The 25,320-nt window shown below is 40.6% G+C and overlaps 1 protein-coding gene across 14 annotated transcripts in view; it reads left to right on the top strand.

The window, feature by feature from the left end:
* Positions 1–25,320, top strand: part of CCDC146 (coiled-coil domain containing 146) — a 251,767-nt gene that overhangs the window by 166,922 nt on the left and 59,525 nt on the right. For 8 of the 14 annotated variants that reach the window (XM_015134198.3, XM_028846140.2, XM_015134200.3 and 5 more), the window contains 8 exons: positions 7,558–7,653; positions 8,350–8,520; positions 12,446–12,534; positions 12,626–12,790; positions 14,103–14,327; positions 16,214–16,442; positions 21,057–21,185; positions 21,700–21,837. In XM_015134198.3, the coding sequence (XP_014989684.1) occupies positions 7,558–7,653; positions 8,350–8,520; positions 12,446–12,534; positions 12,626–12,790; positions 14,103–14,327; positions 16,214–16,442; positions 21,057–21,185; positions 21,700–21,837 (1,242 nt within the window). The remainder of the gene's footprint in view (positions 1–7,557; positions 7,654–8,349; positions 8,521–12,445; positions 12,535–12,625; positions 12,791–14,102; positions 14,328–16,213; positions 16,443–21,056; positions 21,186–21,699; positions 21,838–25,320) is intronic. The other 6 variants (XM_077997122.1, XM_077997119.1, XM_077997123.1 and 3 more) reach the window with 1 other exon arrangement.

Here is a 25,320-nt window from a genome sequence, read left to right as displayed (position 1 = left end):
TGGAAGATTTGCCTGCTATTGGCAGAGAGACTTTGCTGGGATTAGGCAAAACCATCAGAGCTTTTAATGACTATGTGCATTGGCATAACAAACTGGAATTCCTTCAGCAAAAACATCATATTCTCATGTCATCGCACACATTACAGTATACCTCTGCATTTAAACACGGCTCTGATTGACTTCCACTTGGCATTGAAAAGAAATAAAACCATGATTCCTGGGATTTTGCTCTGACACTCACCATCATATTGTAGGGGTTAAAATATTGTGAGTCTGTAAAGTTATTCGCTTTCTAAACATAAGATCATGTCCAAAATGGTGACAATGACAAAGTCATCTTACCAAGTGATGATGACACTTTCTATATACTATAATTTTTCTTTAATTGTAGTTTTCTAGCAATTTCATCTCCCTTTGCTCTGATTTAAAAGTGGTTCTGCATTTTTCTCTCTTCATGACTCATTTCAGTGTTCAAGGCAATGATAACATGCTATACTGAGGAGAGCTTCACCTTTGAGTCAGGCAGAGTCAAGTTCAGATTCTAGATCCATTGAATTCCTTCCTATGTTAGTTGTTTCCAAACCTTTGAACTGGGATTATTGCAAAAAATGAGTGATTACAAATGGGAAAATGTGTGGTACAGAGAAGATACTCAGTAAATATTGCCATCCTTCCTTTATACATATGAACTCTTTGAAAGGCTAAAGTAAATGATAGTCAGGATGAGACTGTGAATATGGCTATTTGATTCCTATGGAGAAGATGGCATCATCCTCAGACCCTACTGATGAACCCCGGAAATGCCTCTCGGTACCCACTCTACATTACCTGAATGACTGCGCCTGTACACCAGCTGTTTTCCTTAGGTCCAGCTCCTTTCATGTCCAATTTTTCTTCCATTTTGCTAACAAATTTATATTCTTAAGTGACACGTTCATGTGTCACTCACCTGCTCAAGACATTCAATGGATCCTTAATTCACATAATCACAGAATGAAGGAACCAAGAGGAATCTTAAAGATCATACTATAAAAGCAAATAGGTTTCATCTCAAATGCAAGCTCCCTCCATTTGGGGGTAGCTCCCTAAGTGATGATATTGCAAAGGATTTTTTTTTTTTTTTTTTTGAAACAGAGTCTCACTCTGTCGCCGAGGCTGAAGTACAGTGGCACTGTCTCAGTTCACTGCAACCTCTGTCTCCTGGGTTCAAGCAATTCTCCTGCCTCAGCCTCCCGAGTAGCTGGGATTACATGCACCCACCACCACGCCTGGCTAGTTTTTATATTTTTAGTAGAGATGGGGTTTCACCATGTTGGCCAGGCTGGTCTCGAACTCCTGACCTCAGGTGATCCACCCGCCTTGGCCTCCCAAAGTGCTGGGATTACAGGCGTGGGCCACCGTGCCTGGCCCAATATTGCAAAGGATTCTGAGGCCCAGTGCTGACTTGTTAGATAGGAGCTCTGTAGTTGATTGGTGATGTCTGCCCCAGGCATAGAAAGAAAGATTGTCCATGTATTTCCCATTCCTAATCAAGTCATCTTCCTAATCAAGTGCAGTTTCTTCAACCAATTCTTTTGGTATATCTTCATACCCCAAGTAACATGCTTATGATGCTGCTACTTGAGTTTTCAGTTGTAGACTTGATCTTTGTACTTATCACTATAAAAGATGAGGATTCAGCCCTCTTTAGACCCCTGTTCACCACACATACGTTTCTTGTCCCTCTGTATACACAGTATCCTCATATAATTTTGATTAGTTCAGAATTTAGTATTCACATTATTATGAATATATAAAGGCTATTCATGCCTGAGCCATGTGATATTATATAATTACCCTTCCTTACAAAATTTTTTGTTCCCAGGAATTTATAAACACCCTGTTTTTACACTTTTATAGTTTTTGCTGTGCTTATTAGTTCAATCCCAAATTCTTCTCCAATTATATAAATCTCCTCTCAGTATGTTAAAACACATTTGATGGCCTATTCATTTACTCTTCTTGAAGAAGTCTCTGCTAAGCCTCATCAATGACCTCTAGCCAAAGACTAACAGGAATATACCAGTAGTTGAATGAGCTGAGTTTATTACACATTGCAGCAAGGGAGAACACACGCCATGGAGAATTGTAGGGAGTCTCAATAGAGGGTATTAGAAAGGACGTACAGGATTTGTGTCATGTGACTTGAGGAACGGTTTAAAGAAATGGGACTTTGCCCTGAATTTGGATGTTCTCAGGAAATGAGAGTAATTCTGTGGTCAAGTATCTTCAATGTTACTTAGAAAAAGAAAAGATTAGATGGAGGCTAAAGCTATGATTGTTAAACAAAGCTGTACATGGAGAATGTATGGTATTTTGTGGCTTGGATCATGTTCATGTTTTTGTCTATGTTCAAATACAGTTATGGAGTGGCCTTGTTTTTGTCCTGATCCATCATGATTACAGAGTGGCTTTGTCTGAAGTTGATGTTTTGGGCAATTGTTTATGTTCAACAGGAGAATATCAAGGCCTATGTATGAGTACCAGTTCTGTTCCTGGATATCAGGGGCTGCCTTTTTCTTTCTCAGCCTTCTGACTTGTTCCAAAGTAGTCCCATTTCTCTATGTGCTTACTGCACTACTCTCATCATAGGAGCCTTACGCCGTCATCTTGGTGATGCCCTTCACTTCTCTTCGGACTCTATTTCATGGGTCTCATCTATTTTATTCTCTTAGCTTACCCCCTTTTGGAGGAGGGGACATGCCTTCCAGTAGCTTCATGAGAAAAATGCTAGTGAAAAAGTAATTGTTTAAGACTTTGTGTGTTGGAAAGTATATATCAGAAGACCTTGCATGCTAAAAAATATTTTACCCTCACACTAGCCACAGACAATTAATACTTTAATTGGATATGGAATTTTACATTGCAAATCATTTTCCCTCAGGAAGAAGGCATTCATTAACTGTCTTCTTCATGTCATTCTAATTACTGATCCTTTATTTGAAACCATTTTTTTCCATGCTGGGAATTTGTAGGATCACTTATTTGCCTCCAGAATTTTTACATTTTACAATGATGTTCCCATTGTATCCATTGTGTGGGGCACTCAGTGGGTTCTCTTTCAATGGAAATGTATGTCCTTCCAAAGTTTTGATACTTTGTCTATAATTATTTAATTTTGTCCATTTGATTTTCTCTGTTCTGTCTTGGATTCCTTTTACGCAGATGTTGGACCTTCTAAAATAGTCCTCTAATTTTCTTGTCTTTTTTCTTTTATTTTCCATTCTTTTTTGTCATTTGACTTGCTAAAAGAGAAATTTCCTCAGTTCCTTTCAACCCTTCTATTCTTTCATTATGCTATCATATTTTATATTTCCCTGTGCTCTCTTTGTTCTCTGAATGTTTCTTTTTCATAGTGTCTTTAATCTCTTATCTCATTGAGGCTATTAATGATAGTTTCTTTTTTGTTATACTTGTCCTAAATAAGACTTTTCTTCATGTTTTTTCTGTATTTTTCTTTTTTTGTTTGTTTTTTGTCTCTTTGTTATTAGAAACTTTCCTCCAATATATGGTAATTCTTGGCTATCTGCTTATATTTAAGCATGGGATGCTATAAATCTATTTGGAAGCTGTCTGTGATGGTGAGGCTTGTCACTGTAGTTTAATCTGACTGGACACAAAATATGTAAGGCATGGCCTTTGACCGAAGAGGAGTTTGCAGTGGAATGCACACAAGTTGTTCAGATTTTAACAAATATTATAAAAGCTATTTATATTATGACACTACTAGCTATGAAGTCCACAAAATAGCACCCATAGAATATAAAACTAAGAGAAATTAAAATGTATTAAAATCCTTTTCCTTTGTTGATTTTAAGGAAAATCTGTTTTTGTTCTAGTACAGTTTCAGTGAGAGACGAACTTCCTCTTTGACCCTGTGATTTATAATTAGCCCAGCCACTGCCCACAGCTGACAGCACTTGAAAACAGGAGTGGGTCAGGCCCGGCACTCCCAGCCCAAGTGAACATTTTTTCAGACTTGCATGCAATCCAAAACTAAAAGAGATAAAAGGTGAACATGAAGAGCTCTGGCTATTCTTCAGAATGTATTTCCCCCCGGAGACAGTTGTTTGATTCTCCTATGGCATTTGACTTGTACGTGGAGACTCTCCCAGAAACTCAAGGTACAAGCCTCACGAAAGGTTGGAATGCTTTAGAAAAATATCAAAGTGTTAAACTGAGGTTCACTGATATCAAATAATTGGGATATTTACAACAACAAATAATGTCTAATTCCTTAACTTCAATGAAAGTTACCGATGATTATTCATGCATTGAAAATGCCTGGAAGAACAGACACCAAAACTATTAATAGCGACTCCTGGGGGAGTAGTACTTGAAGTAGCAGAGGTAGGAAGTAGTTTTTTTTTTTTTTTTTTTTTTTACTTTACACATTTCTATTGTTTGGTAACAATAAATGCATTTTTAAGTGTGAAATGCTACACTATAAAAACTAAAAGAACGAACATAAGCTTATAAAACTTGATATATGCAATTTGGGGCTCAAAAGAAATGGTAAATATCTCAAGTAACTCCAGGCCATGTAATTAGAACTTTGACACTTGATAGTTATTTTCTTCCCACATTATTGGAGACTTCAGTCTAACTCCAGCCTATTTTCCAGATTACCTTAGGAAGGTTTCCTTTCAAAAGAAACACCTATTAGGTTAGGTTTGCAATTTGGCCTCAACAAGTTAACAGAAACTCAACTGTAATGATTTTGCTAAATAGGGAGTTGCTTTACTCACTTAATAAAAAGAACACAGGTAGGCACAACAGGTTATTTCACATAATGAAAAGTCTAGGATCCTTTTAGCTCTTCAGTCAACCTTTGTGTGTACATTTGTTTCTCCATAGTCAGAAAATGGCTATTTCACCTTTAAGCATAAACTCGCACAAGGAGGAGAAAGGGCAAAGAGCAAAAGACATGCATGATTGCTGGCTTGGCTGTTCCTTTTAACAGGAAAACAGCCACTTTCCCAGGACCCCTCCTCACAGACTTCCACTTACATTTCATTGGCTTGTCTTAGCTCATATGGGCACACCCAGCTGCAAAGAAGTCTGAGTACTCCTGGATACATTGCAACTCTGAAAAAAATGTCATTCTGTTGCTGTCATGGTTAATACTAAATGCCAATTTGATTGGATTGAAGGATACAAAGTATTTATGAGGGTGTTGCCAAAGGAGATTAACATTTGAGTCAGTGGGCTGGGAAAGGCTGACCCACCCTTAATCTGGGTGGGCACAATCTAATCAGCTGTCGGTGTGGCTAGAATATAAGCAGGCAGAAAAATGTGAACAGAGACTGATGTAGCCTCCCAGCCTACATCTTTGTCCTGTGCTGGACCCTTCCTGCCCTTGAACATCAGACTCAAAGTTTCTTCAGTTTTGGGACTCCGACTGGCTTTCCTTCCTCCTCAGCTTGCAGATGGCCTATTGCGGGACCCTGTGATCCTGTGAGTTAATACTTAATAAACTCCACTCCATATATATATATACACACACACACACACACACACACACACACATACACACACAGAGAGAGAGACACAAAGTAGATAGATTGATAGATATAGATATATGTCAGGAGATATAAAGAACCCTGACTAACACAGTTGCTAAGATCAAGGTGGAGGGTAGCAGGACGCTCTGCTACCAATGGCTTATCATGTCACCTCTTCCACAAGCCAAGCCTACCTAACTCCTGCCTGAAACTAGAGGGCTGGGCTTTATGGAGAATTGAAAATGGTATCAGAGAAGCAGTTGCGAGTTCAAAAATGAATACAATTTATTGCAGTATTTGTGTTTCAAAATACTGGAAATAACCAACGTGTCTGAGACCTCAAGCCGGAAAAATCTGCCTTTGGTTGATGTAGTAGCTAGTGAGTGTGCTCTCATCATATTTTCTGTCAAAACCTTATAAGGGTTCCTGGTCCCTGTTATCATTCACATTTAGATCTGCCTACAGCCGGGAGCAGAGCATGAGGACAGCCCACTCCAGGCACACCTGTAGCAGAGAATCAGACAGGGACCCAGGATGTTTGCTGGAGTTCCTCTATCCGGGAGGTCTTAACTCGACTTTCCTAAAGGAGAAATCAACTCTTCTTTGATGAATACTCACCTCTTCCAGGAAGGCTTTCCCGATTGTTCAATTCTATACTGAGTTCTCCCTTTTCCGATCTGCTGTAGCAATTTTATGTTTGTTAAGCCCACAAAACTCTGTATATTGTTAGACATGTTTCACAAGACCATGTCTCATTTTCCCAAGTCCAGTGTGTGCATCTCAAGAGCTGGTGCTCCAGGGTAGGAGACCCGATGGAAAAGCAGGACATGGACAACTGAGGGTACAGAAGGTGCTACTGAAGATACCCTGGCTCATGGATGATGGGGCATCCAAAGACACACTTTAGTGACTCTAATGTAGCAGCATGATCCTCAGAAAGATCCTGTTAAGTAACCTTCAAATCACTAGACAGTGTGATATTCCTTTCTTGGGTCAAATTTTGGCCAGTATTCAACCTTAGGGCCTACAAGTGTGTGCTGTCACAGTAGGAACTGAACCACATCAGATTGGAGTCATGTGCCTTCACAGTGTAAATAGCCAACTCTAAACTTGCTCTAAGTCAAGTAGGCTGTAAGCACCCCAAGATGACCCTCCCTGTAGCCTTGAATGGTACCCTTTCCCCATCAGCTGCTACGTGTACAGAAAGGTAATGGTGAAATTTTAGGTATCAACCAAAAAGTTGAGGCTTTTCTTTCGTGTAAGAAATTTCCAGCTACTAATCAAATGACTACATATAAGTAGCAAACTATCCCCACTATTATTAATAAATCACATATTTTTCTTTATCCTGTAAGATTTCATAAATGTACTCACATTTTATAGTAACTATAATTTGAATAGTCATACTATATTCATGTCTCCAAAGTGCTGGGTCATGAGGTAGGCAGATCATGGGTTCCAAGTCTACCTCCCTGGGTTTGCACCTGCACCACTGAGGCAAGTTACTTAAATGTGTTTGTGCCTCATTCTCCTCATCTGCACAATTGGAGAAAATATTCCCCACTTTGTGAGGGGTATTGTAAGGATGAAGTAAGATCATATATATAGGCATTTAGAACCTTGCTGGACACTTAGTTTATGTTCAATAAATGTTAGCTATTAAGATTTATTTCTAAATAATAAAACATTTGCAGCTGGCAAATTATCGATTTTTGGCAGGTCTTTCTATTTTAATTTGCCATGGCTTATAAAGAATATTTGGCATAAAGGGAAGTTCCTGTAAGATTGAGACTCATGATTTGCCCAGCATTTTCAAAAAGTGTGTGATGAAGTTGACTACATGGCAGTGAAGATTTTTTTTTAGACAGTCTCGCACTGTCGCCCAGGCTGTAGTGCAGTGGCATGATCTCGGCTCACTGCAACCTCCACCTCCCGGGCTCGAGCAATTCTCTGCCTCAGGATCCCGAAGATTTATTTCTTACATAAATGCGTGTTTTTAAATTTTGATTTCCAGATTGAAGCTATCCCTAAAGATGATTCTACATTATCTGAGAGAAGGCGAGAGCTTCACAAGGAAGTTGAAGTAGCTAAGAGGAATTTGGCCCAACAGGTTAATATCAACATTCATTTAAGCTTCTATCTAAGAAGGGTTGGTACAAAGTTGTGTTTTTAACAGTGCTTCACAAAACCTTATCAGTAAGAGAGTCATCAAAGAGAGTATGATCCTGCTTAATGTGGGTATATTTCTTCAACTCAAAGTCCACTCCAATCCTACATTAAATTTGAGAAAAAAGAATATGTTTGAACCAGAAAAAAGTATTCAAAGGAATGAGATTTTTAAATTATGGGTTATTGATTACATTAAAAGTAAGTCACAGATGTTTTATTTCACCAATGTCTAATTTCAAATTTTCTTTTGTTTTTATGTCTCTTCTTTTTCTTAGTCACTTGAAAATACAGTCTGAATAAGAAAAGGTTCTATCATGTTAACCCACTGATTTTTACATTATATTACAAAATAAAGGAAAAAAATGAAGCTAAAACAGCATTACTTTATTTTTTATTTTTATTTTTTTATTGAGAGGGATCTTGCTATGTTTCCCAGGCTGGTCTTGAACTACTGGCCTCAAGTCATCCTCCTGCCTCAACCTCCCAAAGGCTTGAATTACAGGCATGAGCCATCACACCTGGCCTGTTTGTTTTAATAAAATACATTTTGTATAGGAAATAAAAAGGTAGTCTGAGATACTAGCTTTATTGTATTCCTTCAATTAAGTTATAATATTATCTGTGCTTTTTTCAAAAGAAAATTATATCTGAAATGGAGTCTAAGTTAGTAGAACAACAACTTGCAGAAGAAAACAAGCTTTTAAAGGAGCAAGAAAACATGAAAGAGCTGGTATTCAACCTTGTCCGCATGACTCAAATCAAAATTGATGAAAAGGAACAAAAGTCCAAGGATTTCCTGAAAGCTCAGGTAACTGCATTTTTTAAAACCATTTATTGATAACTACAAGAGTTCGGGGTAGCCTCATTTGAATGCAGTGTGCATTAGAAAGCTATACAATTGACCCTTGAACAACATGGATTTGAACTGCATGGGCCCATTTATACACAGATTTTTTTTCAACCAAATGCAGATCAAAAGTACAGTACTCAGAATACAAAACCTGCATATATGGAAGGCTCACTTTTCTTATCGGTGAATTCCACAGGGTCAACTTTGGGACTTGAATATGCTTGGATTTTTGTATTCTCAAAGGGACCTGGAACCAGTTCCCTATGTATGCCAAGGGATTGCTATAACTGTGCCTCTCCTTCAAGTACCAGTGACTATAAATCTTCCCTACATGAGATTCCATCACGCACTGAAAGATAGTCCCAGGATTCAATTCACAGTAGTCAACAATTTAGAGGGGGAAAGGAGATCATTGACAATGAGCAGAGGATTTGAACAGATGGCAGTTTCAGTAAGAATGGGTGCCTCCAGTGGACAGGGCTGGCAGCTGCATAGGCTGCAGATATCATTTAGTTTTCACTCCCATCTCAGACTCCACTGTGATTTGTCCAGGAACAACTCAAGAGTGGTAGCATTAGATAGCTGTCCCTCCCAACTTCATCAAGATGGCATCATTTAATCGAATGCCAGATACCCTTAGTTGCTGCATCACGCTGTGATTTTCCTGGGCCTCCAAAAAAGTGCCAGTGCAACATTCCCCCCTAAAATCAACAATACAACAAATGGTAAAACAGCCCTCCTGTCACGCCAGCTAAAATTCTACCATTAACCATTTATTCCATATAAGGATTATGTCCAGATCATGCCCAGAAGCTCCCTGTTAAAAATGAACAGGATATTACATATTACTAAAATAGAAGAATTTATCAGGCCAGGTGTGGTGGCTCATGCCTGTAATCCCAGCACTTTGGGAGGCCAAGGCAGGTGGATCACTTGAGGTCAGGAGTTTGAGACCAGCCTGACCAACATGGTGAAACCCCATCTCTACTAAAATACAAAAATTATCCCGGCATGGTGGCAGGTGCCTGTAATCCCAGCTACTTGGGAGACTAAGGCAGGAGAATCATTTGAACCTAGGAGGTGGAGGTTGTAGTGAGCCGAAATCGCACCACTGCACTCCAGCCTGGGCGACACAGCGAGACTCCCTCTAGGGAGGAAGGAGGGAAGGAGGGAAGGAGGGAAGGAGGGAAGGAGGGAAGGAGGGAAGGAGGGAAGGAGGGAAGGAGGGAAGGAAGGAAGGAAGGAAGGAAGGAAGGAAGGAAGGAAGGAAGGGAGGGAGGGAGGGAGGGAGGGAGGGAGGGAGGAAGGAAGGAAGGAAGGAAGGAAGGAAGGAAGGAAGGAAGGAAGGAAGGAAGGAGTTTATCACATGACCCAGATGTGGTCTGTTTCCAAGCACACCCTTTGTTCTCATTCTAAGTAAGTATTTACATGGAATGGCATTTCTTCTCACTCTGCAGCAAGAGCTCACTTACACCAAAGCATTAGTGAGCAATGAGGTATGAAGTACATTTTTGCAAAGAAGACTTGAGAAGATCTACATTGCACAGCCCACTGCAGGCACTTCACATCCCCCTTTCACTGTTTATTTTTCCACTTTAATATTTAAGAAACTAAAAAGTTCAGCATGGCTGGCACATGGGAAGATGGGGAGAAAAGATGTCAAATAGTGAGACCAGAGAGCAGGAGAAGTCAGATGATGAAAGTTACTTAATCCACGTTAAACAGTTGAGACTCCACCATGAAGGCTGCAGCAACAGTGAAGTTCATGGGGTAGTTGGATTTCACCAGGTAAAGAAATGGTCAGGGAGGACAGGATGAAAGAAAGGCAGCTTGAGAGCACATGGTGGTTGAGGGGGTAAGATGCAGGAGTAGGACAAGGAGAGGAGAGAGGAGAGATGTGAGAAGGCCATCTTGGGCCAGGAGCGGTGGCTCATGCCTGTAATCCCAGCACATTGGGAAGCCAAGGCGGGTGGATCACCTGAGGTCAGGAGTTCGAGACCAGCCTGGCCAACATGGTGAAACCCCATCTCTACTAAAAATACAAAAAATTATCCTGGCATGTTGGCGGACCTATAATCCCAGCTACTGAGGAAGTGGAGCAGAAGAATCACTTGAACCCGGGAGGCGGAGGTTGCAGTGAGCCGAGATTGCACCACTGCACTCCAGCCTGGGTGACGGTATGAGACGCCATCTCAAAAATGAAAAATAAAAGGAAGGAAGGAAGGAAGAGAGGGAAGAAGGGAAGGAAGGAAAAGAAGGAAGGAGAAAGCCATCTTCACCAGGTCAGGGTCTGGGATGGGACTGGTCCAGAATAACATTTTCAAGACAACTTGGTGTTGGCTGGGAAGATCCCACTCAAGTGAGTCTTTCCTAGTTAGAAACTTCCTCCCTTTTCTCTTTAGAAATTATAGAAACACTAGAGGTATACTGATTTGTTAAAATAAACACTGATCTGTTTTACGAATTAGATAATTTTCAATTAATCTCAAAAACTGATGTACATGTTATCTACGTGTGACTAATCTATGTAAAGCAAACCTCATTATTAAATGAGTTAATTCATATTAAACCACAAAAGACAATTCTTCTTGAGATATGGAAATTGATAAGGGACAAATGTTTATCCCTTGAGTATTTGTAGCCTTAGGAATTAGTGCATGAAACATTACCTGTACTCAGCTGCGATTTTCATAAGAAGGCAGTCAGTCTTACTATTTTACGTTCACATGGCATCCACATCCCTAAAGACCAAGGTGAAGAAAAAAAAACAATGTCGCTATCACTCCCAAGACAGAATAGATGACACTACATTTTCTCATCTGTTTTATTATTCATGTGTACAGTTATTTAAATATTTGTTTCTTCCTGACCCCTATTCTCATGGAGAACAACATTAGAAAAATGCTACACATCAATCTTGGCTCTACAGCTAGTTTCTTTCGAATCACTCATACCAAATGGGCTTTGCTCTCGGTCCTTGAGAGAAGGCTGACAAACTATTTCCTCTGGTTTCTACCAGCAAGTCCTTCATTTTTGAATACGTTTCTTATCCCAGATGCAAGAACCAGTATCTTTAGATTTAAAGAACATAACTAATGTATTTAGCACTTGATATATTTTTTAGAATTTTAGAAATGTAACTGCTTTCTTTTAAAATATTTATGTGTAACACCTCCTTACAGCTGGTCTCAATATGATGCTTTATTGTGTAGGAAAACACCCCACATACAAAATACTGCAAAGCACTTTCAAATCATTTCTTCAGTCTCTGACAAAGCACCACAGAGAGTTCACTTTATAATACCACCAAATCTTACTAGGAATCCTCTTTCTTCATCTATCTTCCATAAACTCTATGCTCACCCATTCCAGCTGTGTAGTTCAAAATCACTCTTCCTCTCTCTCAAAAGTCCTCCAAACTTTTCCTCAAACCCAACCCATGCAGGCTTTTTGATTTTTCCCTTCTCTTGTTTGTTGTCTTCCTTAGGTAACAGTTAACAGTTTGTCTTAGCCAATGTGAATCAGTTCAGCTAGCCAGGGGATTTTCAGACCTTCACCCTGATCTATACAACCCAGCAAGCCAAGAAAGACTTTTGAGGGACAGAGTCTTACTCTATCACCCAGGCTGAAGCGGAGTGATGCGATGGCTCACTGCAGCCTCAAATTCTTGGGCTCAAGTGGTCCTCCCACCTCAGCCTCCTGAGTAGCTGGGACTACAGGTGCATACCACCATACCCAGATAATTTTTTTATTTTTGTAGAGATGAGGTCTCTCTATGTTGCCTAGGCTGGAGAATTGTCTTTAATGGAAGGGAATGATATGGAATAGAGCTGGGAGTGTTCATATGTTGTTATTTATTTGACATTTTTTTTTTACATTTCAGCAAAAATATACCAACATTGTTAAAGAAATCAAAGCAAAGGATCTTGAAATCAGGATACACAAGAAGAAAAAATGTGAAATTTATCGGAGGTAAAGTAATTATATGGTGTTTTACCTATTTAGGTGAGAAAAAAACCTGATGTTTATTTCATAAGTTTCAGTAAACGCTTTGTATTTACAGACTCAAAGAGTTTGCTAAACTGTATGACACCATTCGAAATGAAAGAAACAAATTTGTTAACTTACTCCACAAAGCTCATCAGAAAGTAAATGAAATAAAAGAAAGGCATAAAATGTCATTAAATGAACTTGAAATTCTGAGAAATAGTGCTGTTAGTCAAGAAAGGTAAGTGTTATAACTACTGGCCTTTCAAAGGCCTGTTTTCTGGTTCATTTGAACTCTGAAAATCCTGGGGATAATACAATAGAAAAGAGGCAGAGGCTGCAATGAGCCAAGATGGTGCCACTGCCCTCCAGCCTGGGTGACAGAATAAGACCCTGTCTCAAAAAAATAAAAAAATAAAAATAATAGTATTTTAGAAAGCCAGAGAAAGTGCTTGTTCAAGCATCTTGTTTTATAGATGATAATCTATCATGCTTCTACTGTTTGGGAGTCATTTTTTTAACGAATGAAAAACTGTAACATATAACTGTGCTTACTACGATGATTTTAGAAAGAAAAGAAATTAGAAAGAAAAGCACAAATCTAATAATTGGGATTGGGAAGTTAGAAAACAATCAAATCGTTTGTTAACCAACATCCCCTGGTTGTAGATTTAAAGCGTCTAATGTGTTGTGGGAGGCAATACATTATAGCAGATTGGTGAAAGAGGTGGTGTCCAGACTCAAATACCACCCCTGCCACTTCCTACCTGTGTCACCTTGGACAAGCTGCCTTGTCTCTCTGAGCTCACCTTCCTTATCCATACAAATAGTCCTTATTTCATATGACATTTTACTATGAAATGAGCTAATCCATATAAAAACCACTCAGAAGAATGTCTGGCAAATGGTTGTTTTCTTCATTTATTATTTACCCTATGCCAAGATCTGCTGGACTCTTTCACCTATGTTAGTAAACAGTACACGATCAGGGTATAATCTAATTTTCTGGTGGCCATTATTGCCCAGTTTCCTTCAACAAAGCGATTATAAAGTGGCCTCATTTCAGGGGTCGGGGGTGGATGAAAAGAAAAATATAATTTCCCAATCAGGTTCTCATCCAACTTGAAAATGAAATACATTTATGGAGGCCATGCATTCATTCAGCATTTATTGTGGCCATAGACTGAGTCAGGTACCACCTTATGTCCAATGGATATTATTGGATATAACCATCTCTGTCCTCAAGACAGCAGTCTCCTGAGAATGACAATAAATGAATGACTGCAGTCTCTTGCTTTCATAAAGCGGGGCAGCAGAATGCTGGGGCACAAAGTAAAGATTTTCTAATCTGGAGGAGAGAAAATCTGAGACCTGGAAGGATTATGAAAATTCCTGAAGAGTATTATAAGATGAATATCATTATTACTAGCATCATCATTTCAAGGGCTACACTAAAGCAAGGTCTGCTTTGATAGTGCTTGTGTTTCAGAAGCCTTCATTCCTTTTAAATAAAGAAAATTATCATCTTACCCATTGTCTTATTATTTTAAAAGAAAGCTACAAAATTCCATGCTGAAACACGCCAACAATGTTACCATCAGAGAGAGCATGCAAAACGATGTGCGCAAAATTGCATCAAAACTTCAGGAAATGAAAGAAAAGAAGGAAGCCCAGTTAAATAACATTGACAGACTTGCCAATATGATCACAATGATCGAAGAGGAGATGGTGCAGCTTCGCAAAAGATATGAAAAAGCTGTTCAGCATCGAAATGAAAGGTAAAAACCAGGTGTGAGAACAGAGCACCAGGGATCCAATTGAGGAATGTCACCTCTTTTTCTACCTAGACTTGACAGTGAATAGTGAGGGAAATGTGATATTCAGGTTTCATTAGCCTTTGGAGAGAAGGGACTGTGTGTTGCTTCCCTTGAAAATAAGAAATGCTGTCCTCATGCCGGGCACAGTGGAGTGATCCCAGCACTTTGGGAGGCCGAGGCGGGGGATCACTTGAGCTCAGGAGTTCGAGACCAGCCTGGGCAACATGGTGAAACCCTATCCCTACTAATAAAATACAAAAAATTAGCCAGGTGTGGTGGCGGGTGCCTGTAATCCTAGCTACTGGGAGGCTGTGGCATGAGAATCACTTGAACCTGGGAGGCAGAGGTTGCAGTGAGCCGAGTTCGCACCATTACACTCCAGCCTGGGCCACAGAGTGAGACTCTGTCTCCAAAAAAAAAAAAAAAAATAGAAATACCATCCTCATAAACAGGCAAAGAGGAGGGGTTTGGGGAAGTTGCTTGCTTGAAGATCAATGTCCTTTCCTAGGTGGTCATTCAGGGCGCCTCTTATAACATCAGATTCTTTCAACATAATTGACATAAATAAGCGTGGAACTTGTACCCATTTTTGTGGTAGGTTTGGTCTTATTATATTTACTCAGCCATTCTCCTAGTTCATTTGCTCAGCAAGTTAGTAAGACCTTTAGGAGTAGCATTATTTCTTCCAGGCTGTAATTATATCATTAATCAATGTTTACTTCAGCAGTTCCCCCAAGTTACTTATGCTCTGAGAAATAGGAATGTGAAATTTGCAGAGCCCTGTGATAATGACATCTGGTATCAGAATTTTTTAATCAAACTTTGATTGTGTGCTTTTCTGTATAAGGCATTAGAGTGCTAGAACTTGAGAGTACAAAAATGTGGTACAACATTGCTCCTGGCTTCGGTTATCAAGAGAACTTGATCCTGAGCCTTTGAAAGGAAAACAGACAAAATATAGAGCTGGGATTAGCCAAGTACAACCACGTGCATGCATGTTTTGAGGAAGGGGAGTCATAGATAGAAGCAATTAAAGGAGGAACTCTGAAATAACAGATATGCATAGTGTGTGGGAAGACCTTTAGGGTCCTTTGAAGAACAGCAGATTTTCAAAGGGCTGGTAGGTTTTTCTCCAGGGGAGAAAAAAAATACTATTTGGCTCCTGGCACAAACCAAAGCTTTTGGACAAACAGTGTACACCCAGGTGCTACTCAGATCAGTGGGGCATGATCAGCCATGCAGACCAAAGCTGCTAGGGTTAGAACATTCTTACTTTGTTTCCTCCCCATATTCTTCGTTCAAGGAGGGGTCTTTCTCCTGGCATGATTACAAAGGATAGATTTTTGTCTGTTTATGGGGAAATTACAATCAGAAATATTCAACTTGAGAAGAAACTAATGGGCCTAGCAACTTAATGTAGAGCAGACTCACACCAGAACTACATTCCCTGGCCCCCTGCCTGTGTGCTTCTGGCCAGGCCTTAGTTGGCAAGTTTGACCCGAGAAAAGGATCTGCAGAAAATCAGACTATGGGATCACTTTGTTTGTGCATTGGGAATGACATTCTTTCCCACCCCGGGAAAACCTTTGGGACTTTCAGAGACACTGTGGCTAGCCAACCACATGGTCGGCCTCAAACTTGAGAGGCTCAGTAACCCTCCTATCCCTAGAGAAATCCAAAGTGTGGATGTAATTTAACTAGAAAGCCATTGGTGACTATCTGTCATCCTCTGGAAGTATATGCTGTGTTGATGTATATCTTGCATCCAAAGCCAGAGGGAATCACAATGACTAGTAAAACGGTGGTCTCAATGCCCGCTTAACCTCTACCTCTGAATTTGACCACAGTGGCGTTCAGCTGATAGAGCGGGAAGAAGAAGTATGCATTTTTTATGAAAAAATAAATATCCAAGAGAAGATGAAACTAAACGGAGAAATTGAAATACATCTACTGGAAGAAAAGATCCGATTCCTGAAACTGAAGATTGCTGAGAAGCAAAGACAAATTTGTGTTACCCAGAAATTACTGCCAGCCAAGAGGTCCCTGGATGCCGACCTAGCTGTGCTCCAGATTCAGGTGGGTGAGTGATCACAGGACACTTCCTCAGACCATTTATTTTTTTCCACCTTTATTAGTTTGTAGATGAGTTCTTGCATGTAAACCAAGCCATACTATTTCTAGGACCTGTAAGAATCCATCTTGTTTAAAAATGCACATGAATGCTGCTCTAGGGTGGAATCTGCGCTTCAGGCATCCAGACTCCACATTGTCTTTTTTTTTCTCATGAGGCATTTTCTGCCTTTCTTAGAATTTAAAGTCTCCCAGGACTTATCTCTAGCTCAGTTTCCTCATAGCTCAAACTTCACTGATCTAGACTCTCACTACCCTCAGCATACTCATGTCGTTGCTGCTTGCTGGATAGATCTTGAGGATGAGCCAGCACTCTTTTGATACTCTGGCCCCCAGAGCAAGAGATTGTCTGGAGATTGTTGCTTATTAGTAGTTGGCAGTCACATATAACTTGACTCTTTATTAACCACTGTAGTTCTATGATAGCTTAGTAACTTGGCCTCTGACATGGCCTTTTTTAAAGTGGATAAATCCAAAAAACTAAAACATGAAAAAACAAAATAAAATATGAATATAAAGCTACTTTCTTCACATGTGTTACTAGGGGGTTATTCTTCATAGAAACTTTTAAAAATTAAACTGAAAACTGTGTAGCCTAAACTTGTTCCCATTAACTCAATGTAGCAGGAACAAATTCTAACCTATAACATTTTTTCTAAAATGTCAGGTTTGCATTTGGATTTTTTTTCCTGATAATAAAGTTAAGATATGTGGTGAATGAAATTTTGTAAAAGTATAAAAATTATAAAGAAGAAAATAAAATTGTACCCCCAAGATACAATTACTGTTAAAATTATCAGAAATCTGGGAGAAATCCTTTCATTTGTTTTCTAGGCATACAAGTAAATGTTTTCATTAGCTCATGCCCTGGACAGTTTTGGGCCCCCCTCTTTTTTTTTTTAATCATGTCAAGGGGATTCATAGGATTTCATGGGACTATATGATAGATCTGCTTTCATATTTTATGCCATTTGAATGTGCATATGCTGTATAGATAATAGCCTCTTTCAGTTTGCACAAATATGCCAATGTTCTGATTTCAAGTGTTTTTTTTTTTTTTTAATTGAGCCATGAGTTCTTCCATTCATTTCTTCAGTAAGTGTAGCCAGATTCAGATCAATTGGCCAGAAAGTCCCCCTAAACTCCCACAGGCCTCCCCAGGCTTCCTGGAGCTCTGACTTCTGCTTCCAACAAAGGTTCATTTGAGGGATCGCCCATCAGCCTGCATACATAGTGCCTGTGCCACTTCTGTGCCATGTCCACAAAGGCACAGGACTGACCCCTTCCTCAGGCTATACCTACACAAGACCATTCATGTGAGACCTCTGTGGACAGACTTTATTAAAGATGTGGGGCAATGGTATGTGGGGTTACATTACAGAAATGCAAAGCCCTTCAATTAGATATCAGACATCCATGCTCTTCTTGGGGGCACTCTATCACTGGAGACACTTCCCTGAGTGCTAATACTCTGTACTGCACCCTTGCCTAGCTCAATTTCACTGGCTTGTCTTTCACCTCTCCTCTCCCTCCACAGCCTCATCATCCCAGACGGCCCCCAGGAACTCCATACTTGCCCCCACTTCATTTTACAGAAGAATTTGGCTCTCTCCGGCTTTTTCCCAAAATGAAGCTTCAGGTCTATCTTTTCCCATCCTACACTATCAAGATGCAGAGCAACATAAAAGAACTTTAAATTCAATAAAATCTGCAACAGAATAATTTCCTCTCTATTGTATAAGCATATTCTTTGTGTTCACTGCAAATCAATACTTCCATTCAGTGGATAAATTGTTCTTAGAAAAAAAAATGTCATTTTGTTATATAAAACCAATTATCTACTGTGAAATGTAAATTCACTTTTACCCAAGAAGGAAATATTATACATTTCATAACACTACACTCCCTACCTGATGGTGAACTTTGATCATTTTGATTGCACATCACCTGAGACATGCAGACTATGAGTTATCAGTTATCTGCTCTACCGGAGTGAATTCTGATTATCTGCTCAGCACCAATCATGTGTACCCTTGAAGGATGTGCTGTGAAATTTCTAGCTTCAGGCAAGCCGTTTCTGTGCCCTGCTCTGCAGTGCCAGATCCCGGTCATATCCTGTTGTTTTTTACAGCCACAGTGTCTTTTTTTTTTTTTTTTTTTTTAAGTCTTCCCCCTTTTTTGCATCATTTTCAGAATTCTCTTAAGGTTTGCATTTTTTTCAGTTGTCCAAAACAGTTTTTAATTGTCCAACAGTCTAATCCAAGGATTATCATGAGTCTGTTCTCCTGGTTCTGTAATGATAGCTCAATTTTAGGCACCTTGGAAGTCACATGAATTACTTTGGGACACGAAGACACTATTTTACATAAACAGCATGAACAGTTTTTCCTCAAATGCCAAAGGAAAACTAAAATTGAGACACCCCTTTATAAGCAAGCACTGTATTTTTGTTTCTTATTTAGTTTCCTAATTAAGAAAAGGGAACATTAAGTATTGTTAATAATAAATACAACAAATGCTTGATTACATATGTATGTATACTTCAATTCTGTATTAAGGACATTTAAGGAATGTAGATACCGGAAAAAGGACAATGTTAAATTATTGATCACCATTTATAATTCTTTCTGTAGGGAGGAGGAGCATAAATTTTAAAAATGCTACCTGTATCCGTCTTTTTTTTGAGACAAAGTCTGGCTCTGTCGCCCAGGCTGGAGTGCAGTGGCTCGATCTCAGCTCACTGCAACCTCCACCTCCCAGGTTCACACCATTCTCCTGCCTCAGCCTCTAAAGTAGCTGGGACTACAGGCGCCCGCCACCATGCCCGGCTAATTTTTTGTATTTTTAGTAGAAACGGGGTTTTACCATGTTCACCAGGATGGTCTCGATCTCCTGACCTTGTGATCCGCCTGCCTCGGCCTCCCAAAGTGCTGGGATTACAGGCGTGAGCCACCGCGCCCGGCCTACCTGTGTCAGTCTTAGACATGTTGTAAAATACCATAAATACATTATCTCACATGATGGATCAACCCCGTGGGACTGAGCTTTTTCTTCCTATTTGACAAGTGAGGAAACTAAAGTTTAGAGAAGACAAATGATTTACCTGAGATTACACAGGTATTCAGTAGGAAAACTGAAAAATAATGCTTCTTGATTGTCACCTCTCTCTCCCTATAAAACAAGAACTAGGTGTGGCTACCCTGCCTATTTAGGAGTAGCCATGTTTCTTCATTCACCTCCAAAATCTCACTGATTCAACAAATACAGTTAATACATATGACACTATATTAGGGATTTAGCAGAAAAAATACAAATAGCCCAGGCTGTTCCTCACAGAGCATACATTAGGTAGGTTCAATGAGTAAGAATGTTTTTCTCCTTCTTTGGGAAGCCATTAAACCCATTGCCAACCAAGTGTTTCAAAATGAAGTCCAGCGTGTTGTATGCTAGTTACCCTGGTCTTTGTAACAACCTGCAATGAAGAGGTGAAGGTTGTGTATTAGTTCATTTGCATTGCTGTAAAGGAATACCTGAGGCTGGGTAACATAACGAAAAGAGGTTTATTTTGGCTCATGATTCTGCAGGCTGTGCAGGAAGCATGGTGCCAGCATCTGCATCTGGTGAGGGCCTCAGGAAGCTTCCAATCATGGTGGAAAGTGAAGGGGGAGCAGGCACGTTGTGTAGCGAGAGGAAGCAAAAGAAAGAAGCCGAGGAGCCAGGCTTTTTGTTTTTTGAGACGGAGTCTCCCTCTGTTACCTAGGCTGGAGTGCAGTGGTGCAATCTCGGCTCACTGCAAGCTCCGCCTCCCGGGTTCACGCCATTCTCCTGCCTCAGCCTCCCGAGTAGCTGGGACTACAGGCGCCCGCCACCACGCCTGGCTAATTTTTTGTATTTTTAGTAGAGACGGGGTTTCACCATGTTAGCCAGGATGGTCTCGATCTCCTGACCTCACCATCCGCCTGCTTCAGCCTCCCAAAGTGCTGGGAATACAGGCTTGAGCCACCGCGCCTGGCTGAGCCAGGCTGTTTTTAAACAACCAGATGTCACTTGAACTCACAGAGTGAGAACTCACTCATTATCATAAGGACAGCACCAAGCCGTTCATGAAGGCCCCACCCTGCCCCCATGACCCAGACACCTCCCACCAGGCCCCACCTCCAACATTGGGGATCACATTTCACTCAACATGGGATTTGGAGGGGGCACATCCAACCATATTAGGCTGTATACTTGGAGCCCTGCAACCACGCAGCATCCCATGAACATGACACAAATGGGAAGCAATCAAGGGTTGCTTGTGAAATCAGCTTTTTCTATGACCCAGAAGGCACTGCCTCACCTTGTATGGTCAATTGTAGACATCATCATTGCAGTACCATAAATGAGCAGTAAACGTCACTTAAGCAGGTCCCATCTGATGGGGTGTTAAGAAAACAGAGTTCTCTTCTACCCTTGTCTGGGTTGGTCCTCCTGAAAAACTCTGAAGACCCTAGGCAATGTGATTTTCAAATTTACTGAGCTAGAGAATTCATTTTAAAGTTAATGTTTTTTTCTTAATAGTTTTCACAGTGTACAGACAGAATTAAAGACCTGGAGAAACAGTTCATAAAGCCTGACGGTGAGAACAGAGCTCGCTTCCTTCCAGGGAAAGATCTGACCGAAAAGGAAATGATCAAAAAATTAGACAAGGTAAACATTCTTGCTTAAAATTGCATCTGGTAGCCCCTTGTTGATGTAGTTCACAGATACCTACGGTACTGTTTCATGTTATGCTGACAGACCTATCCTTCGTTATTCGAGTCACTAATATAGTCCTTTCGTTGTAATCTAGTCATACATTCTAAGCTTGATTTAGACACTTGACAAAAGAAGTTCCAAACCAGTGGTTTTGAGATTCCGAAGGCACCTTTCTCTCATGGCCCAAAGGAGTAATTCTGGCATCTTAAATGGATTAATTTGTCTTCCTGATGGGAACACATCAGAAGAATGGTGATGTGGATGCTAGATAGAGCTGAGGGGGCCCTACTGTAACTCCCAGAGGTATCTACAGGGGCTGGGGCAGGGGAAGTCTTGACTTAACCCAGCTCTAAACACTTTCCAGAGGTATTTTGTAGGGGTAGGGGGAAATAGTGCTCTAATTAGGAAATAGGATTTTGTCTTGGATGACATTTTTTCTTCCTCTTGAAACTATTTTCAAACATAGCTGGAACTACAACTGGCCAAGAAGGAGGAGAAGCTGCTGGAGAAGGATTTCATCTATGAACAGGTCTCCCGGCTCACAGACAGGCTCTGCAGCAAAACTCAGGACTGCAAGCAGGACACGCTGCTCTTAGCCAAGAAGGTAGGCCTGAGACCCTGCCTTTTCCCTTCTGCCCCTGCTCCTTTATTACTTTTTATTTTCCACAGACTGATAGATTTATTGAGGGAAGCACTGGAGAGATTAGGCTTTATGACTAGGGAAACTTAGAAAAACAGAAGGATGACTCAGAATTGTCCAAAATGTTTCAATCTTACTCCCTGAACGAATTCACTTCGCAGTGGCAAAACTTAAGCTTTTAAATGACAGTATTCAAGTTTCACTTAGCAGGGCAACTATCCAACTATGACCGTTATTATCTTTGTATCCCATGCACAAAGTGAAATCCTTTCTAGTTCCTTTTAAGCGGAGCGCCTCACTTATCCAGTGATCTTAGTAGGGACTGCTCCAATCCAGAACTCAGCCAGAACCCAGAAATAGAAAGGGACTGTTAAGAGAAATGCAGTCACACAACACCCAGACCAACTGCACCACGGAGGTGCCCACCAGGCACCACTGGTGAGGAAAGGCCAGGAACACAGAACCCCTTAATTTAATAAGCATAAGAGGCTAGGATGGCAGATCCAAAGCCTCAGGGTGGGGGTGGGACTGCTAGAAGCTGCACTGAAAGGAGTAGCCAGCAGAGCTCCTAGAAGTCCCCCTAGACTCCCACAGGTCTCGCCAGGCTTCCTGTGGCTCTGAGTCCTGCTTCCAACAAAGATTCATTTGGGGAATTGCCCCATCAGCCTGTACACCCAGTGCCTGTTCCATTTCTGCGTCATGTCTGTGCACGCGTGGGACTCCCTCCTTCCTCAGTCTACCCCTACACAAGACCATTCATGCAAGGCCTTTCACACGTACTATAGAGCCATCAGAGGCTTGGCCACTCACCTGGCCTCTGGGGTCCTCTGGAGCATCCCGCCAGTACAGAGTTCAGCCAGTCAACAGTAATTACTGAACACCTGCTATGTGCTACACTTATGCTAGGCATGAGTTCAGAAACAAAGAGGAAGGGACACATTGTTTACACCATAGGAAGCTCACAGGGTCTAGTAGGGAGAGACAGATGAAAACAGATAATGGTAATACCCACACCAGAGACTGTGGGCTCCTGAGGGCAGCAATTGTTCCTTGTTCTTAATTTCCCCAATGCCTAGCATATACCAGGCTCTAGAAAAACACTTACAAGATGAATAACCAGTTCTGTTTCAGAAGCACATGTGGCACACTAAACAAGAAATGATTGTAAATCTTAGACTACCTTTGCCATTTTTATTTGACTCTTATGCTTCTGCTCTGATGACTTCCATGAATAGACTGATCAGGCCAGTGGCAGGTATGCAAATCACAACTTTGCCTCATAAACTAAGGTAAAGTTGTGAGTCACACGTCTGCCACTGGACTGATGCTAAGGCTTAGTTAAGTTCAGGCACTTTGCCTGAATTAGCATGTCTGATATTCCTTTAAATAAATGTTGCCTGCCTGCCTTTTGCAAAATGAATTTCCCTTTCCTTGGGGGAAGTCATTTTCACTGAGGCCTGACTTATCAAAGCTGATGGCAGAGTTGCCTGGAAGGCAACAGTAATGCTAGGGAAATGTACATAGCGGCCACTTTCCATAGCCAGGAAAGCTCCAGCACAGCTGAGTCCTAGTCTAACAATCATTCTCCCCTTTCCTTTCCCTACCTTCCATGCTCTCCATTGGCTTCTTCCTCCTCCCCAGATTTCACTGCCCCCCTCCATTTGAAATGATAATCTCATAGTAGGCAGAACTGGAAAGTAGAAAGACATTCAGATTCCAGATCTATGATTTATCAAAACTAGCAAATGGCCTTGAGAAAGACGGACAAATGATCTTAAAACTCAGTTTTCTCATCTGTGTAATGGGTGTGATAGCCAAAGTTGTTGCAAGTATTACACAGTCGAACACATAAGTGGCCTAGCCACATTAAACAAGATTGCACATCTCATCAAGTCCTCACTCCTCCTAGATAGCTTATGGCTCCTCTTGCAAATTTCCCAACAGAAGTGGGAGCAGAAAGTGGGAAATCTCAGTTAAGACTTGGAGCAACCCAGAATAATACGAAGCTTTGTTTTCTAATTTATGGAAGAGAAGGGAAGTTGGCTAGTTACACAGACGGACATACACACTCAAGTGTGCAGTGGTTGAGTGGAAAATGACTCCCCCCAAAGAAAAGGAAATTCATTTAAAAAAGGAAAGGCAGCAACATTTAAAGACACATCAGACATGATAATTCACTCAAAGTGCATTAGCTTATCTAAGTCTTAGCATTTCTTATTTTATGACTTAAAGTTGTGAATTGCACCAGTGCTGCTGGACTGATCAGTCTGTTAGTGGAAGTTGTCAAAGCCAAATAAAAATGGCAAAACTTATAACTCATTGAAGTTTTTAGTGGTAGTCATTTTTATTCGATACATGCTTCCTAAAACTTAGTTCAGTATAGAAGTCATAAAAATTTATATTACCTACCATTAAGGAGGCAAAATTTGTATATAATAATCAGTTATTACATTTTCAGAGGCAGGTAAATCACTAGCCGTAACATTCCTCTAAGCAGAGGTACAGATGTGACCGGATATGCTCTTTAGGAGAGGAAGGTATTCAACATTAGGTGTAGTATTTGGAAGCTCATTTGCATGTCCCAATTTATCCTGGTCCAAGAACAAAGAATGAAACAGACTAAGAGTTCATTCATTCCTTCATTCAGAAAATATTCAACTTTAATTTGGGGGCAGGGGTGCCTCTTATATTCCAAGCACTGTCCTGAGCACTGGGACTATGATGATGAGTAAAACAAATAGTCCTTGTCCTCATGAAGAGTACATTCTTACAGGATAACAGACTAATCAAATAGAGAAAAACATGTATCATATCAGCAGTGAGACATGATGTGAAGAAAAAATAAGGCAAGGTAGGCGGAACTGGTGAGTGTTGCCAGGTAGAAGGTATCACCACTGAACTGCCCCCTATGGCTATCACACTAAAGGATTCTACCATTTATAAGACAGAGAGATTACAGGAACCCCTAATTCCAGTTTTACTTCTTTCCTGCCTTTTGAGATTTTTTTTTTCCAATTAGTGCTACCTTTTAACTGTATTAATGCTAAATAGCTGATATTAATAAGTTTAAAAAAAAAAAAAGATCTGGTCGCAGTGGCTCACGCCTGTAATCCCAGCACTTTGGGAGGCCAAGGCGGGTAGATCACATGAGCTCAGGAGTTCAAGACCTGCCTAGGAAACATAGTGAGACCCCATCTCTATGAAAAATACAAAAACAAATAGCCAGGCGTGATGGTGCACACCTGTGGTCCCAGCTACTTGGGAGGCTGAAGTGGGAGGATCACTTGAGCCTCAGGGACAGAGGTTGTAGTGAGCTGATACCACACCACTGTGCTCCAGCCTGAGTGACAGAGTGAGACCCTGTCTCAAAACAAACAGACAAAACACTCCAGGAACAGCTCTCATTCTAAGTTATTGACTAAGTTTTCCCCAGCTCGGCTCATGCAT

The sequence above is a fragment of the Macaca mulatta genome, chromosome 3, assembly GCF_049350105.2.
Source record: "Macaca mulatta isolate MMU2019108-1 chromosome 3, T2T-MMU8v2.0, whole genome shotgun sequence".
Classification (NCBI taxonomy): domain Eukaryota; kingdom Metazoa; phylum Chordata; class Mammalia; order Primates; family Cercopithecidae; genus Macaca; species Macaca mulatta.
Note: the sequence above shows the minus strand (reverse complement) of the source record. Positions and strands in the feature narration are given on the sequence as shown.